Raw genomic sequence first — 25,716 nt, 5'->3', positions numbered from 1 at the left:
TCTTGAACCCACGACTGCCTGTCAGCCGCACCTGTTTTTGCCAATTCAAATAGGGTTTTTTAAAAAAGATTTATTTTATTAATTTGAGTTAATTGAGTTACAGAGAGAGGTAGACACACAGAGAGAGGTCTTCCATCTTCTGGTTCACTCCCCAAATGGCCTCAATGGCCGGAACTGTGCTGATCTGAAGCAGGAGCCAGGAGCTTCTTCTGGGTCTCCCATGAGGGAGCAGAGGCCCAAAGACTTGGTCCATCTTCCACTGCTTTCCCAGGCCATAGCAGAGAGCTGGATTGGAAGTGGAGCAGCCAGGACTCGAACCAGTTGCCCATATGGGATGCCAGTGCTGCAGGCTGGGGCTTTAACCATCTGTGCCACAGCACCAGCCCCAAATAGGTTTATTCTTATTTATTTTTCATGCCTAGATAAACCAAGGTCGAGCACAGTGGTGCCCCAGTTACTCTTCCTACATAGAACCATTCTGCTGCCTAGAATCAGTTCTCCTTACCCAATGGTATATGAGGCAGTTTCAGAAAGTTCATGGAAAAGTGGAATTCAAAGACAAGGTTAGGGGCTGTCTTTTGGTACAGATGTCATTTAAGAAGGCCACATCCCATATCAAAGTGCCTGGGTTCAAGTTCTTGCGCTGATTCCTATCCAGCTTCCTGTTAATGCACACCTGGGAGACAGCAGTGATGGCTTAAGTACTTGTGTCCCCACCACCCTTGTAGGAGACTCAGACTGAGGTCTAGATTCCCTCTGATCCAGCCCAGCCCTGACTCTTGCAGACATTTAAGGAGTGAGCCATTGCTCTGTTTGCCTTTCAATTTTTTTTGAAGATTTATTTTATTTATTTGAAAGAGAGTTCACTCCCCAAATGGCCGCAATGGCTGGAGTAGAGCCAACCTGGAGCCAGGAACCAGGAGCTTCCTCTGAGTCTCCCACATGGGTGCAGGGGCCCAAGGACTTGGGCCATCCTCTGCTGCTTTCCCAGACACATTAGCAGGGAGCTGAATTGGAAGCGGAGCAGCTGGGACATGAACTGGCACCCATAAGGGATACTAGCACTGCAGGCCAGGACCTTAACCTGCCATGCCACAGGACTGTCCCCTTTTCAATTTTTTTTAAATACATGTATTTTGGTGCTAAAATTTTTTGGAAATCCATGCAGTCTTTTCTGTGATACACATTTCTGTGAACTTTGTGAAGCCCTTCGTGTTACCTATTGTTGCTAACCATTGCTACTACAATCAATCTGAATGAAAACTGGAACCGCGTTGGTATGGCTGAACATGATCACTTGTATTCTTTCTGATATTTTTCACCTTGATAAATGCACGTTTTGGGTATGGCTGAGAGATGAAGCACTGGCATTTCTTTTTCTGAGAAGACAGTTTGGACTTTACTCATGTAAAAATCAAAATTTTGATGTATGCCATTATTAAACAGACAAACAAATCTATTCTGATTCAGTTATCTTAGAAAATCTCACTATGAGGCTGGATAGGTTTCAACACCAATAATATATCACAACTCCCCCTTACCCCACCCTGCAAAGGGATAGAAAATTCTCTATTAGCTGAGCCAGGCCAAGAATGGGGAGAGGTCGAGTTGGGGAACAGATCCAAGCCATCCCACCTTGGAAGAACTTCGAGGAAGCCTTGCTTTTCAAACCTGTAACATCCTGATCTCTAGTTCATCAGTTGGCTTCTTAGGGTCTGCCTTCTACGGTCATAGAGAGAGTAGGTTGCATTGCATTGATGACAACTTAAGAAAGGCTAATAAGTAAGGCAGGTGGAGCAGGACAAAAATTGAGTAGCCTCCATGGACCAGTGTCTTTTAGATTTATGAGGAATTCAGGAAACAGACTGGCTCAAAACATGGCATCCTATCTAGAGGGAAAAGGAGCACTGTGCTTGAAAAGTTAGCTCCAAACTCACCCAAAGGAAGGAATGTGATGACTGAGGAAGCTGAGGCTCGACGGGAGCCAGCACAGCGCGAGAGTCATCATACGGCTTCCCTTGCCTTTGCCTCGGTAGAGAAAGTGAGCAGAGCCTGGAGCTAGTGTCCAGCATGGCTGGACTTAGTAGGATTTGGCTTCAGCCAAATGTGCAGTGCAGGAGGGTGAAGTCATTAACACTCGCCTGCCATATACTCTGTGCTCTGCACGCCCCTGAGCACTGCCCGGCAGTTCACTCACTTGGGCCTCACAACCTGCTCAAGCTGCTTTCTTATTGTAGTTTCATTTTATGGAGAGAAATGGAGACACAGAAAGGTCAGGTGATTTGCACCAAGTCACATCACTAATAAATGGTAGTGCAAGATTCGAAACCTGGAAATCTGTGTTTTTCTGCCCAGAGACTTGGGCCTTTATGAAAAGCTGTGGGCCTGCAGGGTAGGCCCCAAATAAACCAAGACTGGTAGAGTAAGCAGCCATCTCTATCACTTCTGTGTTCCTCAAGGGCAGAATGTGTCCTGTTTGTAATCTCCTAGTGGTCATCACAATGCCACTTAATAATGTTTGTTAAGGGGTTGTGTGGGGGTTAAGACGCAGCTTGGGAAGCCCTCGTCCCATATCCGAGTGCTTGATCTGAGTCCCCCTCCCCTGCTTCTGATCCAGGTCTCTGCTAATGTGAGTCTGGGAGGTGGCAGTGATAGCTCATGTGTGTGAGTCCCTGCCATACACATGCTTGACCTGGACTGAGTTCCAAGTTCCTGGCTTCAACCTGCCTCAGCCCTGGCTGTTGCCCGCATTTTGGGGGTGAACTTTTGGATGGAAGATCTCTTTCCATCTGTCTCTCTGTTTCTCTGCCTTTAAAATAAAATGAAAATCCATTTTTAAAAAAATGGAAGTGTTTGTTGAAAGAACATGAACAGTCATTCCACCCATGGGGCACTGTTCATGGCTTTGGAGGCCACTGCCACCAGTGTGTTTCCTTTTTAAAATAACATTTTCCTTCCTTGACTACAAAGTAAGTGGTTGGAGTAGATAATTTGGAAAACACAGATAATGTACACTCACACACAAACATACGACAGTTCACCTGGAAACCTGCTACCCAGAAAATAAAATGCATCGTTTAAAAAAATTGTATATATATATTTTTTGGGTTGACACGGTGTGTCAAAGTCTATTTACCTAATGAGATAGCCCATTTCATTGTCTTCCTAGCTTTTCATGAACTAGTCCAGTTACTGTCACATAAGAGGAAAAACACCCCATAGGGGCCCAGATAATTTGATTTCTGCAAGAGCAAAAAAATAATCCTTGATCATTTTATTGGGACCTTTTGAAGGGTCAATAGGCACATGGGTCAGGTGAGTCACATTTGACTTTCAGAGGAGCTTTCATGGAAAATGATATCTATACAGGACAGGAAAGGGCAGATGACAGTTAAAATCGGTCATCAAGGGGACAGGACTGTCTCATTTTTCTTCCATAGAATGTTAAGAAACAATAGCTCAGGCAGGCCTGGCACTGTGGTATAGTGGGCTAATCCTCTGCCTGTGGTGCTGGCATCCCATGTGGGCGCTGGTTCGTGTCCCAGCAGTTTCTCTTCCTATCCAGCTCTCTGTTGTTGCCTGGCAAATCTGTGGAGGATGGCACAAGTGCTTGGGCCCCTGCACCTATGTGGAAGACCTGGAGGAAGCTTCTGGCTTCTGGCTTTGGACTGGCCCAGCTCTGGCCACTGTGGCCACTTGGGGAGTGAACCAGAGGATGGAAGACCTCTCTCTCTGTCTCTCCTTCTGTCTGTGGCTCTGCCTCTCAAGTAAATAAATAAAATATTAAAAGAAGAAGAAGAAGAAGAAGAAGAAGAAGAAGAAGAAGAAGAAGAAGAAGAAGAAGAAGAAGAAGAAGAAGAAGAAGAAGAAGAAACAATAGCTCAGCATAAATGGGTACTGCTATGGGCCAAGTGCAGAAAGAACATTTCCTTAGGAATGATTTGAACTTTTGGACTTAACACAACATGGAAACCGCTTGATCGTGGGTGGCCTTAAATTCGCAGGTGGCAAAGAGCCAAGCAGGCAGGGCTAGATTACAAAGGAGAATGTGCAAGTCTCTGTGCTTAACCTAGGAGACCCTGCTCCGTGAAAACAAGAACGGCCTCTCCCCATAGAAGAAATAGCACAAACAATATTTATGAAAGGAAGGGCTCTGGCTACCCGCTTAAATTGTTGCTCTGGGTGTGTGGGCATTTGGCAGTATCGAGGAAAACTTCGGAAAACATTTTTAAATTACCTGTTATACCTAAAGGTTGAGAATAAGATGTCCAGGCTTGGTTGGCACAACTTGCCAAGCTGTGAGTGGCCCTGGAGAAAGCCCAGCAGTAACTTTGAGACAGGGGGTGTCAAAGTCCCAGCCATCAACGTGAGGAGCCTATGCTGGGAGAGAAAGGCACTCAGTTGGGAGCCCGGTATTGAGTTCCAGGCTCCTGGCTTCAGCCTGACCCAGCCCTGGTTGTTGTAGGCAATTGGGGAGAAAATCAGTGGATAGGAGCTCTCTGCATCTTATCTGTTTCTCTGCATTTCAAATGAATAAAATTAAACCTTAAGAAAAATTGAAAATTTAAAAAATTAAAATTAAAAATCAAAAAATATGAAAAATTAAAAAACCTCTAGTGATCTATTTTTAAAGTAATTGTCCTTGGACGTGACTGGCCATTCTTTTAGGACAGGTGAAAATGTACTCTGCTTTTGTGTGTGTGTTCCTTACTGACACGTGTGTAACTTACTTTTCCATTCTTGGCCACTCTCCTGGGCTGCGGGAGGGATATCTGACAACCGGAAAGCTCCTGAGAAGGGGGGCGGGGGTAGGTAGTTGATAACTCAGGCCAGACTTGATACCTTACACTCTGATCCATTATCTCAGTGAGCTGAGAGCCAGAGGTGCCAACTGGGCCAACAGTGGGAACTGAAATGTCCTCTCCATGTCTCTTTCTCTTCGTGTTTTCTTCTCTATCTCTGTTCTCCACTCCCTTATGTTGCTTCTTGGGTTCACCCCAAATAAATTGCTTATATTCAAATTCATGTCCATGGGTGGATTATGGAGAGATGCAACCTGAGTACTGGGTTGAGTTTAAACAAAGAAAAGAAAGAGCTTGGCAAGCTTCCTGTCTCCCACTAAGTCTAGGTTTCCTCCCCCTGCAAGAGGTGGGTTGATGTCATCACCACCTCTCTGTGAAGCCTTTGAGAAGCTGTGATGGGCTTGGCAGCAACGGTGATCATTCTGTTCACTGCATGACGCGGTTTGGTGACAACTGGCTTGGTGAAACTACGTGTGAAGACTGAAAAAGTCAGTTTTTAAGAAAAAATACTCCATTATCCTGTGTGCTGATGTGAATTAGATAAGCTTTAGTGGGAAAAGGGACAAGGATACTAACAGAATAGTTCAAAGGAAATTTGTGCCACGCAGCTGTAATATATGACTTCTAATAAATCTGTTAGGAGTTCCTGTACTTCCCCTAACCTCTGTGACCAAAGATCTCATATGATCTATGATGGTTTGCAACCCAAAGAATCAAAAGTTCACCAGCGAGGCAAGAATAGACTCTTTGGGTGCAGAATAGGGATAAACACCTAATTCAATTTTCCCACACTGAATATTTTGTGGAATGCCTTTTAATTCATATAATTCTATGAAAATTTTTTTTTTCATTTTATCTTGTAATTAAGACTTTGAGCTGTTGTCCTAAACCCTGGAACTTTCTGACTATCTGTATAGGCCTTTAAAAGTCATGGACTGAAAACAGGAAATAGCATTTTGCCAAGGACAAGTCTGAATCAATAGGAACAACAACCGATGTAATGATTTTGTGATTTTGAGGACTTTAACTGTGGGACCAACCCAAATAAAATTCAGACTGTGAACATGACACACAAATGTTGAGGAAATTCTGAGAAACTAAATCAGTTAGAAGAGTCTGCAACGTTGTCTTTTACCATATGGATGGAGTCTAACACAAGGCCATATTACTAAATTCTTAGTTAACACCATGGCAAAATTTTATTTTAGAATGGTATCCACATATTAACCTTTGAAACAAATACATGATTTTTTAAAAGATTTATTTATTTATTTGAAAGGCAGAGTTACAGAGAGGCAGAGGCTGAGAGAGAGAGAGAGAGATCTTCCATCCACTGGTTTACTCTCCTGATGGCTGCAACAGCTACAGCTGTACAGATCTGAAGCCAGAAGCCTGGAGCTTCTCCGGGTCTCCCATGCCAGTGCAGGGGCCCAAGGACTTGGGCCATCTTCTACTGCTTTCCCAGGCCATAGCAGAGAGCTGGATGGAAGTGGAGCAGCCAGGACTAGAACTGGTGCCCATATGGGATGCCGGCACTGCAGGTGGCAGCTTTACCCACTACACCACAGTAACAAAATATCCGAAACAAATATATATTTTAAAAAGTGTATTATTAAGTGTTGTTTGAGTCCAACACACCAAGGGCAGGATGTTAGACCAGGGGTGAAATGGTCTGAAAGAGGAAGAGAGAGATTCAGAGAGTGAGGCCAGGAGGTGTCCTTCTCAACCTGCTCCCAGCCCGGGGGTTTCTTTTGATGATTCCTGGTTGGATGCACCAATGAAATCATGGTATTAGGACTAGCAAAAGGGAGGGGTCAATAAGAGGCAACAAGAGTGGGAAGTGACCTGGTAGACATTGGGAATGAGCGCTAGTGTGGTTCATACTTTAGGGAGTGGATTTGTGATGCCTCCAGGTTTTTAGAACTTGGATGAGAATGTGTTTTAAAAAATATTGCAACTTTTGAATTATTGACAAGTATTATGTTGTGTGACCTTTTTCATGTTCAGAGTAGTTTACTGCCTAATATGTCCTCCAAAAACCCTAAACTGGAATGTACTGGCAAAACAAGTTTCTAGGTACAAACTGTCAAAAGTCCAAAGCAGGCTTACAAAGTACTCAAAATGCTTTCTCAAAAAGAAAAACCAAGCTTTCTTACTTATTCTATTTCTTTTAGAGGCAGGGAGACAGACAGAGCTCTCAACCATAGGTTCCCAAATGCCTGGAACGGCTGGAACTGGGCCCAAAGCTGGGGGCTGGGAACTCAGTCCAGATCCAGATCTCCCAAGTGGGTAACAGGAGCCCAGTGAACATGAGCTATCACTGCTGCCTCCCAGGGTCTGCACTGACAGGAAGCTGGAATTAGGAGTAGAACTGGAACTCAGATCCAGGCACTCCGATATGGGATGCAGATTCTGACTGGGGTCTTAACTGCTAGGCCAAGTGCCTGCCCCCAAAATGCTTTCTTGTTGAAAACACCCTGAAGTATGAGGGTAATAGGAAAAGTGGGTCCTACTTTGTGGGGAAAAACAAGTTTTGGTTTCTAGTTTGTAGGCCCCTTCTATCTTCTCATTCTTTTCTGACATTTACTATCAAGTCCTGAAATAATTCAATTTAAAAACTCACTACTGGCCGGCGCCGTGGCTCACTAGGCTAATCCTCCACCTGTGGCGCCGGCACCCCGGGTTCTAGTCCCGGTCGGGGTGCTGGATTCTGTCCCGGTTGTTCCTCTTCCAGTCTAGCTCTCTGCTGTGGCCCGGGAGTGCAGTGGAGGATGGCCCAAGTGCTTGGGCCCTGCACCCGCATGGGAGACCAAGAGAAGCACCTGGCTCCTGGCTTCAGATCGGCGCAGCTCGCCAGCCTTAGCGACCATTTGGGTTGTGAACCAACGGAATGAAGACCTTTCTCTCTGTCTCTCTCACTGTCTAACTCTGCCTGTCAAAACAAACAAACAAAAAAAAACTCACTACTGTCCTTTTAAGAGACTTATTAGAAATTTCAGTGGGAGGAGCCAGCATTGTGGCATAGAAGGTTAGGCATCTGCCTGTGGTGCTGGCATCCCATATGGGCACAGGTTTGAGTCTTGGCTGCTCCAGTTCTGATCCAGCTCTCCCTGCTGGATCCTGGGAAAACAGTAGAAGATGGCCCAAGTGCGTGGGCCCCTGAATCCATGTAGGAGACCTGGAAGAATCTCCTGGCTTCAGATAGGCTCAACTCCAGCCTTTGTGGCCATTTGGGGATTGAACCAGTGGATGGAAGACCTTTATCTCTCCCTCTCTCTGTTATTCTACCTCTCAAATAAATAAAATCTTAAAAAAAAGAGAGAAAAATTTCAATGGGAAAGTTAAATGTGAAACCACCCTGATTTTAAAGTCCTGGTGAGGAAGTTGAATTCAGTATTCCATCTTGTGACTTGGGAAACGGACTTCATAATCAACAAGAAACTGGCTTGGCTGGTCTGTTAGGTGAATCCTTGCTGGATCCCAGGGCGCATGGCTGGCAGCTGAGAGGCCAGCTGAGCTGAGCTCCGAGGAATGAAATGTGTGCAGGAAAGCAGACTAAAAGAAAGAACAAGACTCTGGAGTCTGACCACACCTTCCTGCATGGCCACGGGGCCTCCTTACTTCTCTGGGACTCGGATGCGCATGTCTGAGCATGCACCCTCACAGTTTGAGTGGGTGAGCCATGGAGGATGAGAACGGAGTAAATAGGGACAGCCTAAAGTATAGGGACCCTCTCTGAATGTGGCCCTAAACCCCACCAGCTAATAAAGACGGACCTGGGTAGGTGATGGAATTCTTGGTGGGTGAAATTCATGTTCTTCTTTTATGCTTCTGTTTTTGTTTTACACTTCCTACAAAGCATGTGTGTTACTGTTATAATAAAAATGATATGGGGAGAGGGAAGGGGCTGGTGAGAGGATGGTTAACAGGTTCAGGTACAGTGTGCTAGGAGGAATAACTTCTAGTGTTCTATAACACATTAAGATGAAAATGGTGGACAACAATTAATTGAATATCTCAAAATATCTAACAGAAGACTCTGAATGTTCTAACACCGAGAAATTATGTTTCAGGTGATTGGATATGCCAGTTACCCTGAGATCTGATCATTACACATTGTATAGGTTCAGTGAAATGTCACACTGTACCTCAAAAATGCATGGCAGATAAAGTTAACACTAAGGAACCAAGAAAGCAAAGGTCCGATCTAACCCTGGGAGTGTGAGAAGTACCCTGAAGCCACCCATCTCATGTAGTTGTGTATGTGCCCCTAGCACAGACCCAGCTTCAGGACCCTGGTGATGTCCGCTAGCCTCTAAGGGGTCGTGACTCTCAGTTAATCATCACGGTGGGGGGAGCCAGTGTCACCCGGGATGTGCTGAGGCTGTGTGTCACCCTTGATACAGGGCTCAGGTGAAGGTGACGTTTGCATGGGGCTACATCGTGCTGTTGGTGTTGGTGGGAGCAGGCTGGCTGGGTTTCCTGCGGTGAGTGTCCTGTTGTGCTCTTTTGCAGCTCGTCCGTGCTCCGTGGGGGAGTGGAGCCCCTGGAGTGCCTGTGCAGACCAGTGCAAGCCAACGACCCGCGTGCGCACGCGCTCTGTGCAGCAGGAGCCTCAGAACGGCGGTGCGCCCTGCCCACCCCTGGAAGAGAGAGCCGGCTGCCTGGAATACTCCACGCCACAGGGCCAGGACTGCGGGCACGCCTTCGGTACTGGTGCTTTTATGGCTGCTGCCTGTTATCTTTCATGGCTTACTTGGCCACTTCATCCTGTGCAGGGCATTGTGCTAGGCACGGAAAGTTCCATGCGCTGCAGGGAGTGGGATGGGCCGCTGTGCCCAGAGTAGACAGGAAGCTCAGGAAATGCTTAAAAAGGAATTCATGGCCAGCTGCACAAACGCCTCCCCTCCCTCGCTAGGCTCAGTGGGCACAACCCAAAGGCCCAGTCTCATTGTGCATGGGCTCAGTCATAAAAGAATCACGCATACAAGGTGTGCAGTTGAACTCAATCCAGCCAGTTAGTAGGGTGATGCTGTTGCACCCAGGATAGCCAGAGTCCAGTATGGACTGTGCTATTACACCTTGCACTGTAATTCCTGTTCATCATGTACATTCACACACGTGGGGAAACAGGAGAATGGTTGCACATTTCTAAATAACGATGAGGTGGTTTTCTCAAGACATCTCCCTCTGCTGGTGTAATCAGATCTGAGACTTAAAAAGATCATTCTGGGTGAGGAGTGGCCAGCAGAGGGGCCAGAAGTCAGCTCTTTAAAAAGCCAGGAGCCCAGTGAAGCTCAGAAAGAATTGAACCGAAAGGCCAAAGTGTCAATCAGGATTGAATCCAATAGGGTGAAACGCTGACTTCTCAGGATAAGACAGACCGTACGCTTTTCACTTGTCGTAGGGATGTGGAAAATTCCATGGCAGCACCATCCTCATCAAGCCAATTTGCTCCTCTTCTTATTCCACATAAAAATATTTATTTACTGAGCATCTGCTTGATGCCAGGCATCTACTTGAAGCCCAGGTGCTGGGGTTGCAAGGGGGAAAAGCTGGAGGGGATGCACAGTCTAATGGGAGGGGCGCAAGAATCAGATAACTCCAGCAATTTACAGCCTTGGGAACTGGTGTAACTGGTAGAAAATGGGTGAGAGAAGCACGGAGCGATGAGCGGGTATGATCAAGGGAAGAGAGGGGAAAGGGGCTTCCCTTGGGATGGGACTGAGCCGTGGAGAGCTGCCCTGCCAGACTGCCCCGTGGTTAGACTTGACAGTGGGTCAGAGTTTGAGGGATTTGAGGGCTGATCAAGGGAAGAGATGTGACCAGGAGGGACAGTAACGTGGCAAGATTTATTAGGCAGAATGTGGACAGGGTGACCCAGAAAGGTGGTCCACATAGCATGAGGCTGTCCACAACCTCAGGATGGATGGCACTGGAGGGGTGGGTACCATTGGGAAGGGGAGGAGGGCATGGGACTTTGCAGGGGCCGTGTGTCCTGTGTGTCTAGGAGGTGTCACCCAGCAGCACAGAATGGAGCCTCTGGGTCAGAGAACTCAGCAGAGCAGTGGCAGTCTGGGTCTTAGGACCATAAGCCTCCGTCATATCAGTAGCGTGGAAACTGGGCAGCATTTCATGGGCAAGAAAAGCAGGCAGGCCCCGAGGGGTTAAAACTCTGATTGTTTGGGTGTCCTTTATCTATATTCTTTTTGTTTGTTTGTTTGACAGACAGAGTAGATGGTGAGAGAGAGAGAGAGACAGAGACAGAGATAAAGGTCTTCCTTTTTCCGATGGTTCATTCTCCATTGGCCGCTGTGGCCAGCGCGCTGCACCGATGCGAAGCCAGGAGCTAGGTGCTTCCTCCTGGTCTCCCATGCGGGTGCAGGGGCCCAAGAACCTGGGCCATCCTCCACTGCACTCCTGGGCCACAGTAGAGAGCTGGACTGGAAGAGGAGCAACCAGGACAGAATCCAGCACCCCAACCAGAACTGAAACCTGGTGTGCTGGCGCCGCAGGCGGAGGATTAGCCTAGTGAGCCGTGGCACCGCCCTATATATTATTTTTTTTTAAAAGATTTATTTATTTGTTTGAAAGTCAGAGTTACACAGAGAGAGGAGAGGCAGAGAGAAAGAGAGGTCTTCCATCCACCGATTCACTCCCCAATTGGCCGAAACAGATGGAGCTGTGCCGATCTGAAGCCAGGAGCCAGGAGCTTCCTCTGGGTCTCCCACAGGGATGCAGGGGCCCAAGGACTTGGGCCATCTTCTACTGCTTTCCCAGGCCATAGCAGAGAGCTGGATTGAAAGAGGAGCAGCTGGGTCTCAAACTGGCACCCATATGGGATGCTGGAGCTGCAGGCAGAGGATTAACCAAGTGAGCCATGGTGCTGGCCCGCCAGTAAGCTTTTAAGCTAATTGGTCTCAACCTGCAGTGAATACATAACCCAGATACCATCTTTGGCTCATTTATGTCACACCAGCGAGGCCCAAGGTCTCTTTGAGAAGCCACAGGAAGGTTGGTGCAGGCACACTCTGTTTAGGATCCTGGTCTGCCAGGGCCAATGTCATCAGATCTGTGATTTGAAGATTGTTCTGGTGCTGGGGTGGCTATTAGCCAGGCCAGAGTGGAGCCTGTCATTGACATGGTGGCCATGCTAGAGTCACAGGGAAAGTAGGGCTTCAAAAGTGATTGCTCACAGAAGCAGACATGGAATAAAATCACATTTAGCTCTGGCACTCTGCAGAAACACAGGCCTCAGGGGGAGGTGGCTGTGTGACATTATTGATTATTTTTTGCTTGTTTTTTGTTTTTTTGATGGCTCTTAAAACCTAGAGCCCACCTATCAGGTGAAGGGAGTGCTCATGTGTGTTTCCAGTGTTTGGCTACTGACCAGCGTTTCCTCAGCACAGGAGACTCTTTCGTGCTGCATCAGGCTGTTGCACGTCTCCTCCAGGCCCCATGGAAAGGGCAGGGGGCAGGAGGCTCAGGGACGTAATGGAACCCGGGCCTTGGACACCAACAAGTGTGACTGCCGTCAGCCAAAGGATAGTGTGGTCCTGGGGGAATTGTGTCCACATCTAGCCTCCATGGTGGTGGTGGTGGTGGTGGGTCTCTTCTCTGACTGGAGATGTCCACTCATCTGTCCTGCTGCATGGGCATCTGTGTACCTGTTACTAGCTCCCCTCACCCCCACCAGACTGGGCACCTGTGTACCTGTTACTAGCTCCCCTCACCCCCACCAGACTGGGCACCTGTGTACCTGTTACTAGCTCCCCTTACCCCCACCAGACTTGCCAGTCACATAGCACAGGGCTTTGTTGTATGACACAGGAATCCCTCACATTTGCATGGCAGAGAGATTTTGTAGGCATTATTGATTTAGTCTTCATAGTAATCCTACAAGGGGGTGTATTGGGGCTGGCACTGTGGTGTAGCAGGTGAAGTCTCTACCTGCAGTGCCAGCAGGTAGAGAGTCCTGGCTGTTCCACTTCTGATCCAACTCCCTGATATTACACCTGGGAAAAGCAGCAGAAATGGCCCAAGTCCTTAGGCCCTTGCACCCACGTGGGAGACTTGGAAGAAGCTCCTGGCTACTGGCTTCAGACCAGCCCAGCTCCAGCCATTGCAGACATTTGGAGAGTGCACCAGTGGATGGAAGATCTTTCTCCCCACCCTCTCGGTAACTCTGCCTTTCAAATAAATAAATATTTTAAAAGGGGGGGTATATTAGTTTTCTATGGCTTTTGTAACAGATAAATTTGATGGCTTGAAATAACAAATTTATTATCTTACAGTTCTGTGAGACAGATGTCCAACACAGGTCTCATTACGCTAAAATCAAGGTGTTAGCAAAGCTGTGTTCCTTTCTGAAGGCTCAAGGGGAAAATCCAATTTTTTGCCTTTCTATGTAGAACAGGGGAGCCTTGATATAAAGAGGTGGGAAGCTTCCTAGATTTGCCCCGTAATTGTGTGGAGAGTAATTGTAAGCAATGAACTTGGATATTAAGCTGAAGATAAAAGTGTTGGAAGTGCAGCCTGGTTTCTTCTTGCTGTTATAGTAAAACAAGAGGGGTAAGTGATAGATTAAAGGAAGACCATTTAATCTTAATGCAATCAGGACTTGAGCAATTGAGAAATTCTCAGCCTACCAAAATGGAAAAGGACATTGAAATGAAGAGATGTACTTTCAGGAAAACATGTTCTAGACTGAGGTTGTGACCCTATAACCTTTGCTAGTATCTCAGAAAGCTGGAGGAACAAAGCACAAACTTACTAACCTAAACAACACAGATGTGCTGGGTTATAATTCTGTAGGTCAGCGGTCTGACATGGGTCTCACTGGGCTAAAATCAAGGTGTCCACAGGGTTCCATTCCTTTCTGTAGGCTCTAGAGAGAATCTGCATCCTTGTATTTCCATCTTCTAGAGGCTGTCCACATTGCTTTTCTCCCGGCCGTCTTCCTGCACCTTCACCATCAAAAACATCACACCTCTCTGTGCCTCTCCTCTGTGGGTGCATCTCCCTCTGATTGACTCCTTTTAAGGACCTTGTGATTACGCTGGGTCCACTTGGATAATCCAGGACAATCTCCCTTCTTTCCATCTGTACCCTTAATTCTTCTTTGCCAAGTAACAGGGCATATTTACAGGTTCTGGGGATTAGAACAAGGACATCCTTGGGGAGCCACTGTTCTGCCTACCACAGAAAGGTATGATAAGATCGTCATTCTTGGATTTCTGAGAGGTGACAGCACTTGTGAAGGGATTAAATATGGACTTCATGGCTCCAAACCTTGTGGGTTCTTCCCATTTGATAATGTTTTGCTTGTCTTTCTTTTTTTTTTTTTTTTAAATTATCTATTTATTTGAAAGAACGACTGATAGAATTCTCCTGTTTGCTGGTTCACTCCCCAAATGTCCGTGCCAGCCAGGGCTGGGCCAGGCTGAAGCTGGGAGTCAGGATCTCATTTCAGGTCTTCCATGTGCATGACAGGTCATAAGTTCCTGACCCATAACCTGCCATCTCCCAGGGTATGCGTTAGCAGGACGCTGGAATCAGGAGCAGAGCTGAGACTTGAACCCAGACACTCTGCTGTGGGATTGGCATCCCAACCAGCATCTTAATAACTGCACCAAATGCCTGCCTCTACTTTGCTCTTTAGTGCCATCATTAGAGCTAACATTGTCATTACAGATTCTCATAACTGAGTCAAAATGGAAATTCCCCATGAAACCAGTGAATAAAATATGATCACTGAAGCTCTCTTATTTATGATGGCATTACTACATTTTCCCTGCTTCATTTAATGCATATGATTACAGTTTCTCATAAAACATTCAAAAAGGTGAGTGATTTAACTGATTGTGCATCACTGATGTTTATATGCATTTTCTTCCCCCAAGGAGCTCTAGGCGCATTATAAACTGTAGGCTTTGGGTGGGTGTTATTTGTCAAATTTTCATTTATTCTCTCTGTACTGTATCTCCAGACCATTGATTCTGAACCTGATTTTGTGGCCCTCTATTCTGTTGGAGAGTATTACAAAATTCTCAAAGCAAACTAAATTTACTCTCGTGTTCAAAGTAAGCACGTGGGGTGCCGTGCTCTTAGAAGTGGAAGTTGTTGGAAAACAGTGGTAGGCTGATAGAATTCCAGACACGTTGGCAAATAGCCTATGAACGAAAAATATACTACACTTGAATTTTGTTGCCAGGAAGGGGCAGAGGAAGGGAGGTGACATTTGCTGAGAAACTTCGTCCCAGGCACCGGCTGTGTGCTTCCACACATAAGCAGAGGTAGGGCCGAAGGCAAACATAGTCTCTTGGGAGTCTTGTGCCACTCCCAAGTAAGGGAAATCCACTGCAGACTCAACGTGAGGGGGCAGGGGGCCCCTCTAGAATGTGTCACCAACCCGCAGGGCAGGAGAACACAAGGCCCCAGGTAACCGGCTGGCTTGCGCGATGTGGGGGAGCCACAGAAGCTTGAAGCTCAGCATGGAGAGAAAAGTTTCAAACCCAGAAGATCAGGGTGAGCATTTGGGGCAGCAGTTAAGACACTGCTTCCAATGCCCACATCCCATGTCAGAGTGCCTGCTTCAAGTCCTGGCTCCTCTGCTGTCAATCCAGCTTCCTGCTAATGTGCACCCTGGGAGGCAGCAGGTGACGGCTCAGGCACCTCGAGCACTTGGGTGTCTGCCTCCTACGTGGGAGACTGGATGGAGCTCCTGGCTCCTGGTTCCCGCCTGTCCTAACCGTGGCTGTTGCAGGCATTCGGGAAGTGAACTTGCAGATGAAAGATGTCCTTCTATCTGTCCCTGTCTCTTCCTCTCTCTCTGCCTTTCAAATAAAATAAGAATTAAAAAAATTAAAAACCACTTCTTTAAAAAAGAAGTAAAATAAAAATTCAAGTGGCCATTGAACCACTGTGTAAATCTGTGCCCACTGGGTTTCCTTCCCGCACTCCCGGCAGCTCTCGTGGCCTGAGAAGACTCGAAACACAATGAGCTAAAAGTCTCTCCTTCCTCTTCTTAAACCTTATTTAGCTGTCTAGTTTTAAATTTTTATTATTTGGAAAGCAGAGAGACAGAGCGACCGAGTCAGAGATCTCCATCTGCTAGTTACTCCCCAACAGCCAGGGCGGGGCCAGGCAGAGGCTGGGAGCCTGGAACTCCGTCTGAATCTCCCCCATGAGTGGCAGAGGCCCAAGCACGTTAACTACCACTGCTGCCTCCCAGGGTCACATTAGTAGGAAGCTGGGCCTCGGCCCCGGGCATTCCTATATAGGGTACAGGGTTCCCAAGGAGCGACTTAACTGCTGTGCCAAATGCTGACGTCACACAAAGCGAAGCGGTTAGGGGCAGTAAGGGAAATTCAAGCAGAACTTCAATAGTCATGAGAAACATGCGGCACAGTGGAAGTGTGTCACGTGCAGTATCACAGAGGCAAGGCGTGTGGCCCTGAGGAGCAGGGCTTGGGAGATACTGCCTGGCTCTGCTGTAGACGTGAACCTTGCATGCATTTCTTCACCTCCCTGTGCCACAGTTTTCTCATCTATAAAATGGAGAAGTAAGAGGATCTCTCTGGAAAGATGGATGTGAGAATTAAATGAGTTAATACATGAAAAATGACTTCGCATTGAGCCTGGAAACTGAGAAGTGCCTACTTGTTAGCTTTTCATTATAGCTTTTTTTTTCCTAAGGATTTTATATCAGCAATTACAGTCAAATACTTTCCTTACACATCCTAACCTCACCTTTTCCCCCCGAGTTATACATTAAGTGCCTCTGAATTTTGTAATAATATATGTACAAATTAGAAGATCACAGAAGCGCTTGGAGCTAAAGACACACACTCTAAAAATTACACAGTCTGACTTTGATGCTGGGTGCGTTTAGCAGTAAAGTTATTCTTCACACAGTGAAAGAACCTACCCGTGTGTCAGAAGAACAGAAATACAAGCAGCAAGTGGCAAAAGCAAAAGCCTTTAGATGTTAGTCTCTCCGCAGTTCTGAAAGAAACAGAGAAGGAGCCTCAGGTACCTGCCTCCACTTGTCCTTTTTAATTCTGTCTGTGGATTTTAGGAATGCAAAAGCTGCCGTCGCATTTAGAGAGCGTGACACGCTGTCTTCGGAAAATAGTAAAACAAGTCAGGGCAGCAAGAGTGAGCCACACACGCTGGGATGCGAGGGTTTACTCCAGATGTGGAAAGTGTTCACACTGGAGAGATCAGGAAGCAAGCCACATGAGACGAGAACTCTACCTGCAGCTTTTGTCTTCTGTTCCCTGGTAAGAGAAAGAGACAAATGACTCCTCCTTAGGAACATCTAAAAAAGAATTAAGGGCTGCCATCCTGTGGCAGGAAGGAGCCAGGTCAAGATCAGCAGGCAGGCTTGAAACACCTATTTTGCAACCAGTACCCTCTTCCTGTGTTGCTCATGTCGGTGATGACTCTGGCATTACACAAGCCAACACAGCTTGTCTGTAACCTTTCTAGGACTGTCCGGTTTCTGTACTGAGCTGAGTGAGCTCAGTACAGGCCGAGAAGGCCCCAGAGAAGTAGGGCCTGTGTGTTTTGGTAGCAGGGCCAAGTCTTCTTTGATTCACTCATTGGCCCGTTTCGTTCACCGAGGGTTTATTGGGTGTCCTCAATGTGTGTGGGAAACCCTGCCTTCCTCCAGCCGACAGTAGAGTGGAATCAAGAGTTACCTCCAGGTGCATGTACAGTAACAGAGGCCTCTGCGGATTCAGTGACGCAGCAGGGAAGGAGACAAACACAGACAGGAGGCTGCTATTCTGTTCTCTGACCCAGAGCCTCAGAATGGGGTTGGGGGAGGAGAAGAAAGGGGAGAGAACCCTGTGAGAGTTCCTTTCCATGAGGTCGCATAGGGACGATGCTGTGCTTGCTGGCCCTCGGCAGCCTCTATGCAGGGCCAAGCTTCTAGACTGTGCTTTCCGGGAAGCGTGGGGACCAGGCTTCTGCTGGGGCATTCTTAGCAGGCTGGGGCCCACCCACATCTCCTGGCTCTTTGTTTCTTGTGCTTTCTTTGCTTTCTGAGTTCTGTGCTCTGGCTGTGTTCTCTCCTTCCCTTTCCTTCTGTGTTCCTCCCCTCTCCTTTCTTTCCTATGTATTCACTCACCTTCTTCCGGTGTTTCCCTTTTCTTCTTTCTCTCCCATTCATTTTTAAACATGTCCCTTCCCATTCTCTTCATAACCTCTATTGCCTCACCTTTTTCCTTGTTTCCCCTGACCCTCATCTTTTTGTTTCTTCTTGGTTGTTCTTCCTGACCTCTCTCCTTCCTTCCCCACAGTTTTATTACTTCTGGGAAGTGTACTTGCGGGAGGCCTGTGGTACCCCCCTTTACCCATCTGTATGCACACCCATCTTTATTACATTTGTTTCTGGAGATGCTCTCATTTGGCCTTGGTTTGGGCTGGGAAATGGGGACCTTTAGACAGACACAAACCCAGAGTTGGGCAGGGTTGCTCCGAGCTCCTGGGCTGCATGTGTTCAACGTGATTCTCCCTTTTCTAGTCCCTGCCTTTATAACTACCTCTGCGTTCAACAAGGAGAGGACAAGACCAGCTGCATCTCCACATTGGGCGACACGCACAGAGGATGCTGGGTAAATTTGGTGCTGGCTTATCTGTTGAATTTTGTTTTTCCAGTTGTACGGTGAAGTCTGCATGAAAGGTCAGCTTGGTCTGGCTTTTTTCTTCTGTTACTTGCTCACTGACTTTGCGTAAAACACGACTCTTCACTACACGAGTTGGGGAAGTGCTTGTCTGCTGTTTCTGTGGGGCTTTAAAGATCTCTGTATCTCTGAGCTCCGATCCCCCAGAAGAAACAAGCTATGTAACGACCAGAGGACAGTATTTTATCAGTCAACCTCAGGATGCTCCTCTGACTGTCTTTGTGGGACCATGGACTCCGGCACCACTTTAGCTCAGAGGATTCGTTATGGAAACCAGTGGCTCCCCTGAAGTCCACACTTCTTATTGCAGAGGGGAGACAAGGTGGCTTCCTGTTCTCATACCCACACCATCACTCACTAGCCACAGGCCTTGGAGAAGTTGTTCCACTGCAGCAATTTTATTCTTTTTTTTAATATTTATTTTGCTTATTTGAAAGGCAGATACACACACACAGAGGGAGAGAGGAAGAGAGAGAGGGAGAGCAGGTGAGAGGGAAAGGGTGAAGGAGAGGGAGAGGGAGAAGGAGAGGAGAGGGAGGGAGACAGAGAGAGAGAGAAAATTTTCCACGCACTGGTTCATTCCCCAAATAACTGCAATGGCAGGGGCTGGGCCAGGCCAAAGCCAGGAGCTTGGAACTCCGTTCAGGTCTCCCATGTGCGTGGCAGGGGAACATGTGCTTGGGCCATGTTCTGTTGCCTTCGCAGGCATATTAGCAAGAAGCTGGATCTGAATGAAGCAGGGCAGCTGGGGCTCAAACAGGGGATGCTGGCATTGCTTAACCCACTGCACCACACCTGCCCTAAGCAATTGCCTTCTAAAATAGGATTAATTTTAATATCTAGCACATGGACTTGGTATGAGCATTTAGTGGGGGAAAGAGCATTGCAGACATGTCAGGGTTATGCTGTCTTTTGGAAGTTGATAGAAGCTGAGTTGTAGGATTTCCTACCTCAATACTAAAGGTGCTGGTGACCTTTAGTTGCTAAGTGCCTACTGTTAAAGATCTTTGCTCTTCAAACACTTTTCATTTAACTTATGACAAAGCATAAATCTATGGGTTAAGAAATTAGCCCACTGAGGTAAAGATGCAGTAAATTTCTTCTATAACACTCAGGGTTTTCTATTCTACTGTTTCCCTGAAGAATGGGGAAACTGTATGCCTTGAAGTACAAGATTTTAAAATATTCACCTATGTCCGGAAGATGGCCTGGGGCCCTGAGTATAGTCAAAGATGATGTTAGCTGTGTGACAGTGTAAGGTGATAAAAACCTCTGTCACAGAGAAAGATGACTCAGATCCCCGTTTCTGCCTTTGTCTGTTATGCCTGATTAAAAAACTCTGATGCTGCCTTTAAATCAAAACTCATCCTCACAGCCCCAGATCATGGAGGAGGGCTAAGTGGGGAGTGCAGGGAAGGCCCCCCAGGAACTGCTGTGGGGCAGAATGTGCAGGTGCTGGCCTGAGTGTCAAGGACAAGGCCTCCTGGACTCTTTCTTTCAAGGGAAATAGGTTTCTGTAAGTGCTTGTTTAATTTTTGTAACTCTTTAAAACTTCAGCAAAGTTATCAAGGGTTATTATTCTTTTTTTTTTTTTTTTTTTTTTGACAGGCAGAGTGGACAGTGAGAGAGAGAGACAGAGAGAAAGGTCTTCCTTTGCCGTTGGTTCAGCACCGCACTGATGCGATGGCAGGAGCCAGGTACTTATCCTGGTCTCCCATGGGATGCAGGGCCCAAGCACTTGGGCCATCCTCCACTGCACTCCCTGGCCACAGCAGAGAGCTGGCCTGGAAGAGGGGCAACCGGGACAGAATCCGGCACCCCGACTGGGACTAGAACCCGGTGTGCCAGCGCCGCAAGGCGGAGGATTAGCCTAGTGAGCCGCAGCACCGGCCTAGGGTTATTATTCTTAAAAAATATGTGTTTTTATACACAACTTAGTGGATTGATTATATTGTTGCAGGATATCAAAGTTCTGCTAATTGATGTGGCCCAGATGGTTTGATCATAGATTGGAAAAGAATGAAGAGGTTTTCTGTGGTTGGTCGTTTTATGCTACTATGGTTCAGCATCTGAGTAATGTTAAGGGCACCTGTGACTTGTCACTTGTGAAGAGAAAGCCCTTGGAGATGGCAGATTTCCCAAGATCCTCTATGTGGTCCGGCTATCTCTAATTAGAGCAGGTGAAACTGTTCCTTCCTTTGCTCTAGATACTGCATGGAGTTCAAGACCGAGTCTTTGACGCCTCACTGTGCTCTGGAAAACCGGCCCCTGACTCGATGGATGCAGTATCTCCGTGAAGGATACACAGTGTGTGTGGACTGCCAGCCTCCAGCCATGAACTCCGTGAGCCTGCGTTGTTCTGGGGATGGCCTGGACTCTGATGGGTAAGGGAAGGAAATGGATTGAAGGATTTTTCCTGTTTTCCAGAACAACTGACTCCTAAACCCCTCACCATCCTGCAAATCTGCCCCAGTCCTCTGTGTATTTATCAGTTAAATCTGGTAACAATATTCATAACTAACAGAAGAGTCGGCTTTGTGCAAGGCAGCTCTTGGACAAAGTCCAGTTTAGGTCACATTGGGATTATGGCTTTAAGTATGTCAGGTGGAACTGGTAAAAACACAGATTAAAAAGATATGGACCTTTCCAGTTAATCATTATTCTTGCAGTATGTTTTAATATTTAATAATGTGAATTTATGTATATTAGCCACTTGTGCCTAAAGGCCTCCTGTGGATGCAACATATGAACAATAAAGTGGGTAAGGAATTCATATCAAATAGAAACTTAATATTTAGATTTAATATTTTTCTAACTACCTCATCTATATTTTGACATTAAATGAATTTATAATTTAATTTGGACTCATAAAGAAAGTATTTAAACCCTGGCTAAGGTACCAGTGTCTTTAAAAATCATAAATTCAATAACCTGGCTTTACTCTTTCTACTTCTCTGATTTTTTTCATTATGGAATCAAAGAATTGGAAAGGACCAAAAGAGATCATTTGGTTTGGACCCTCTGAACTTAAATATACATGGAGTAGTGAGCCATTTTTAAAATGCTGTACTTGTATTCAGATTGAGTGGGGGAAAGCAATGAAGGAGCTCCAAATTAATCTTCCAACATGAGAGTGTTCCCAAATAAGGATTAACTGATAACTTGGCCTTGACAGACCTACAGAAGGGAAACTCCATTTGTGACCATGAAACATTTTTTTGATTTGTAATACACTTCAAAATTCTGTGTGTGATCAATCTCTCTCTCTTTTTTTTTTTTAAAGAAACACTTCAATTTAATTCTGCAAGTTAGAATTCTCTGTGGTTTGCTTTCAGTATCACTAACATTTTCAAAATATTGTTTCAGAAATCAAACCCTCCACTGGCAAGCAATTGGCAATCCTCGATGTCAAGGAACTTGGAAAAAAGTTCGGCGAGTAGACCAGTGTTCTTGTCCAGCTGTCCACAGTTTTATTTTTATATAGATTGTGATATAAATACTTCAAAATGTGTTTGGAAACATGCTAACTACTGTCAAGTCATGTTCAGTGCTTGATAAATCTTCAAAAACAGTTTGGCTAAATTCCCTGGAGTCATGACATTGCCATACTCTGCAGTAGAGAAAGAAAATTTAGGGACCAGTTTTCAAGGAACACAGTGCCTTCACTGTTATTTTCATTAAGTTGATGACCCACCCTAAAAGCTCCTGTGGTTATCTGTCCTTGACCTTCCACCCAGTCAAGAATACATGTTAGTTTGCACTAGAGGCTCTACAACATGGTCCAGTTATTGGTGAGGAGATTGTCACACAGAGGATTCCATGCTTTGAGTGTTGCCGTCTTCCTTTCTATTCCATAATCTCTTAACAGCTTCTCACTTTCACATATATGCTCACATATAAATTTCCTGTATATTATTCCATAAATTTTGAAATAATACTTTTAATTTCAAGCACATTAGCACAAATAATTGTCAACAAGGTATGTTGTTTGAAATTTCAGTAAGCATTTGGTAATGAAAAACCAACAGCTATGCAGAAAACATTTCTTGAAAATGAAGATTATTTTCATTCAAAAGATCAAACACTCATTCTAGATCAAAAGAAGTTCCTTCAAAGGTTATCATTTTCATGAAGAGAAATTCTGGCACCAATGCATGAAACAGTTACTTTACAAAAATTCTATCCCCATTTGCATCTAAAGTTGTTTCCAAGGTGTAAAGCCTGGAGCTGAATAAAATAATTCCTGAGTCTAACTTTAAGTTTAGGTAAAGTAAGCTTCCTATTTCTCATCGTTTTTTAAATACATGGGGTGGAAAGCAGAGGTAGAGATGAGTGAGGTCACGGAGTGCATGACAGATGTTATGATCTCATACACACAGCAACATTAGTCTGTTTATGTTATGGTAGGAAAATCCATGAACTAGAGATGAAGTGGCATATTTAGGGAGCTGGGATGGCAAACTCTTCTGCACGTCTGCTACAGAGCCTAATCCTGTCTTCTCATCCAGGACTCAGCTTTCTTGAAAAGCCTGACCATGCCAAAGACCGTGCTGTGAAAGCTAAGCCCATTTCATTTTTGAAGCAAATTGTAAATTCCATATATTTTCTTTGGAGATTGAACTTTGAGATTTGAATAACATGAAATCCCTCCCATTTGTTTCAGCTGTATAACATAATATTCACTAACAGATAATTTACTAAAATACATATTTCTTGGTACTTATCACATAATGACAGAATGACAACAGTAAATTTAACAGGGATGAAAAAGAGTCCCACACTTAACACTGAGAGTAACATTATTTCACTTAATTAGTTGCCAAAACTGTTTTCGTAAAAAATTGAATCCTTCAGAAATTAATAAAACATTTGAATCTCATCAAGGCTAGCAACTTCAAGTTCAGTATTAAAATTTTAAAGACTATTTTTAGCACTTATAAAATGAGATTTTTGAAAAAATGTTTGGGTAATTCCAGGTGTTAAAGTCTTCATACCAGTCAATAAACTTTCTGTTCACAATTATTAAAGCTCTTTACTTTTTTGACTAGAAAATAACCCAAGTTTTTTGCATTGGTCAGAGAACGAATAAATTTTCACCAAAAACAAAGCAGAAAATCCTTCAGAATTGATAGGTATAGTTATAACGACTACTAACAGCAGTAAACCTATGATGTGTTTATGGTTCCAATATGTGTTATAATATTTAATATAATTGAGTTGTATAAAAATCAGTTTTTCATGGGCACTAATTACTTTCACATTGAAGTTATATTTTTGTTATTTCTATTCTTGAGAAAATTTCATAGGCTAGCACATAACAATTAAATAATGATTTTGAAAAGCTTGCTATTAAATCTAGCAAAGCCAAGGAAAAGTTCAGAGCTGAAACATGTAGTCCAAGTGATTAATGATAACCAAAAGTTTTTACTTTCAAAGTCAAGGATCAAAGTTTTTAAGACCTCTTGGCATTCTTTTTTAATGAGTACCTAGTGTTAAGGTCCTTTCCCCAGGCACTCTACAGTGATTTACAAACTCCAGAATCACTTATTTGACTGATTCTTTAAATGCATGTGGAAAGCAATTTGAACAAAAATAAATATACCCACCAGGAAAGAAAGCAAAAGGAATTAGGGATAATGATCATTTAGAAGAGAAATGTGGGAAAAAAGGGGAAAAGGGCAGAAAAAGGAGCGAGGTGAGATGTAATCACACTACTTTTTTAGAGTCCTGGCTTTACTTATTCCTAGAGAATGGTATAATTAAGTGTAGATAGCATTCATTTAAATTGTTTGGCTTTCTTCTGGCATAAAAATTTTAATTAGACATTTTCCCTAGGTATGCAAAAAAATACTGTAAAGAAAAATCTTGTTTCTGCCCTCTAAGAATATTCTAGTGAAGGTTCAAACAAACACATAAGTTGACCTAAAAAGCAAAGACTTGGACATTCTGAGATATAAGCAATCAGACAATGAGCAACCTAGAATTTTAGGTCAAGGAGACAGATACACATGTCTACAATCTCTCCTTTCTAGAATCTCACTGAGCTTATAGGACTCCCCCAAAGATTAAGTCTACAACATAGGTGAGAAGTGGGTGGGGGGGACAGAATTGGCCCAGATATTTTGAAGACATCTTTTGAAGATGGAAAGCAAATGAGATTCTACTGATGGGTAAAGTCCGAATGGTTGGGCATATTGAGAAAAATGTGGAATCAGACGTGAAAACCATTCTTCCTGGGATGGTAGGGCCCTCTGAGTCTCAAACATGAGTAGTAAAAATAATCCCCATCTTTGGAGACAAATCTGTGAAATTTACAGTCGACAATAGAAGAAAGACCCTACATTGATTTATCACACACTGTACCCCATAAATATATGTATTTGAAATAATAGGACCACAAAAGTCTTTCAGGGAGAGAAAAACGGATACCTATTAAGGAAAAGGAGATTCCATGAGAAGATCACCGTGGTATTATCATCATCAGTGGATACTTGAAATCTAACATTTAATAATAAAACCTACACGCTGTGAGGGAAACTAAATTTGAAACTGGAATTCTCTACCAGTCACTTACTAATGAAGTGGGAAGGCAAAGTACAGACTTTCATGGGTACAAACACTCAGAAACTTTGATTAAAAGATTCTACTTTTCCCCAGAAAGCAAATAAACAAAAAATTTAGAAAGACAGCAATTAGGAGGCAAAATATTAGAAAATTAAAGGATCAGTCAAAAAGATTCAACATCTGAATAATGGAAGTTCTCCAAAGTGTCTGGCTCATTTTTTTTTTCTTGAAAGAGACTCAAATAAAGGCACATTACCATGAAATTCCAGATTATCAGATACATGGAAGAATCTAAAATCTTTCAGAGAGAAAAAGTAGATCACGGGCAAAGGATCAGTAATTAGAATCATATCAGACTACTGACCTAAAGCAACCTTTGGGGGCTGGCACTGTAGCATAGCAGGTAAAGCCGCCGCCTGCAGTGCTGGCATCCCATATGGATGCCGGTTCAAGTCCCAGCTGCTCCTCTTCCGATCCAGCTCTCTGCTATGGCCTGGGAAAGGAGTGGAAGATGGCCTAGGTTCTTGGGCCCCTGCACCCGTGTGGGAGACCCAGAAGAAGCTCCTGGCTCCTGGCTTCAGATCGGTGCAGCTCTGGCCATTGCGGCTAATTGGGGAGTAAACCAGCAAATGGAAGACCTCTCTCTCTCTCTCTCTCTC

The 25,716-nt window shown here is 44.9% G+C and overlaps 1 protein-coding gene across 1 annotated transcript in view; it reads left to right on the top strand.

Moving 5' to 3' along the window:
* The window catches only part of SBSPON (somatomedin B and thrombospondin type 1 domain containing), a 28,696-nt gene extending 5,181 nt beyond the window's left edge, over positions 1-23,515 (top strand). Inside the window, exons 2-5 of the mRNA XM_008255656.4 lie at positions 9,318-9,512; positions 18,334-18,424; positions 20,701-20,877; positions 21,860-23,515. Coding sequence (XP_008253878.2) covers positions 9,318-9,512; positions 18,334-18,424; positions 20,701-20,877; positions 21,860-21,977 — 581 coding nt within the window. The 3' untranslated portion in view covers positions 21,978-23,515. The remainder of the gene's footprint in view (positions 1-9,317; positions 9,513-18,333; positions 18,425-20,700; positions 20,878-21,859) is intronic.
* The last annotated feature ends 2,201 nt before the right edge of the window (positions 23,516-25,716 follow it).

This window comes from Oryctolagus cuniculus, chromosome 6 (assembly GCF_964237555.1).
Source record: "Oryctolagus cuniculus chromosome 6, mOryCun1.1, whole genome shotgun sequence".
Taxonomy (NCBI): domain Eukaryota; kingdom Metazoa; phylum Chordata; class Mammalia; order Lagomorpha; family Leporidae; genus Oryctolagus; species Oryctolagus cuniculus.
Note: the sequence above shows the minus strand (reverse complement) of the source record. Positions and strands in the feature narration are given on the sequence as shown.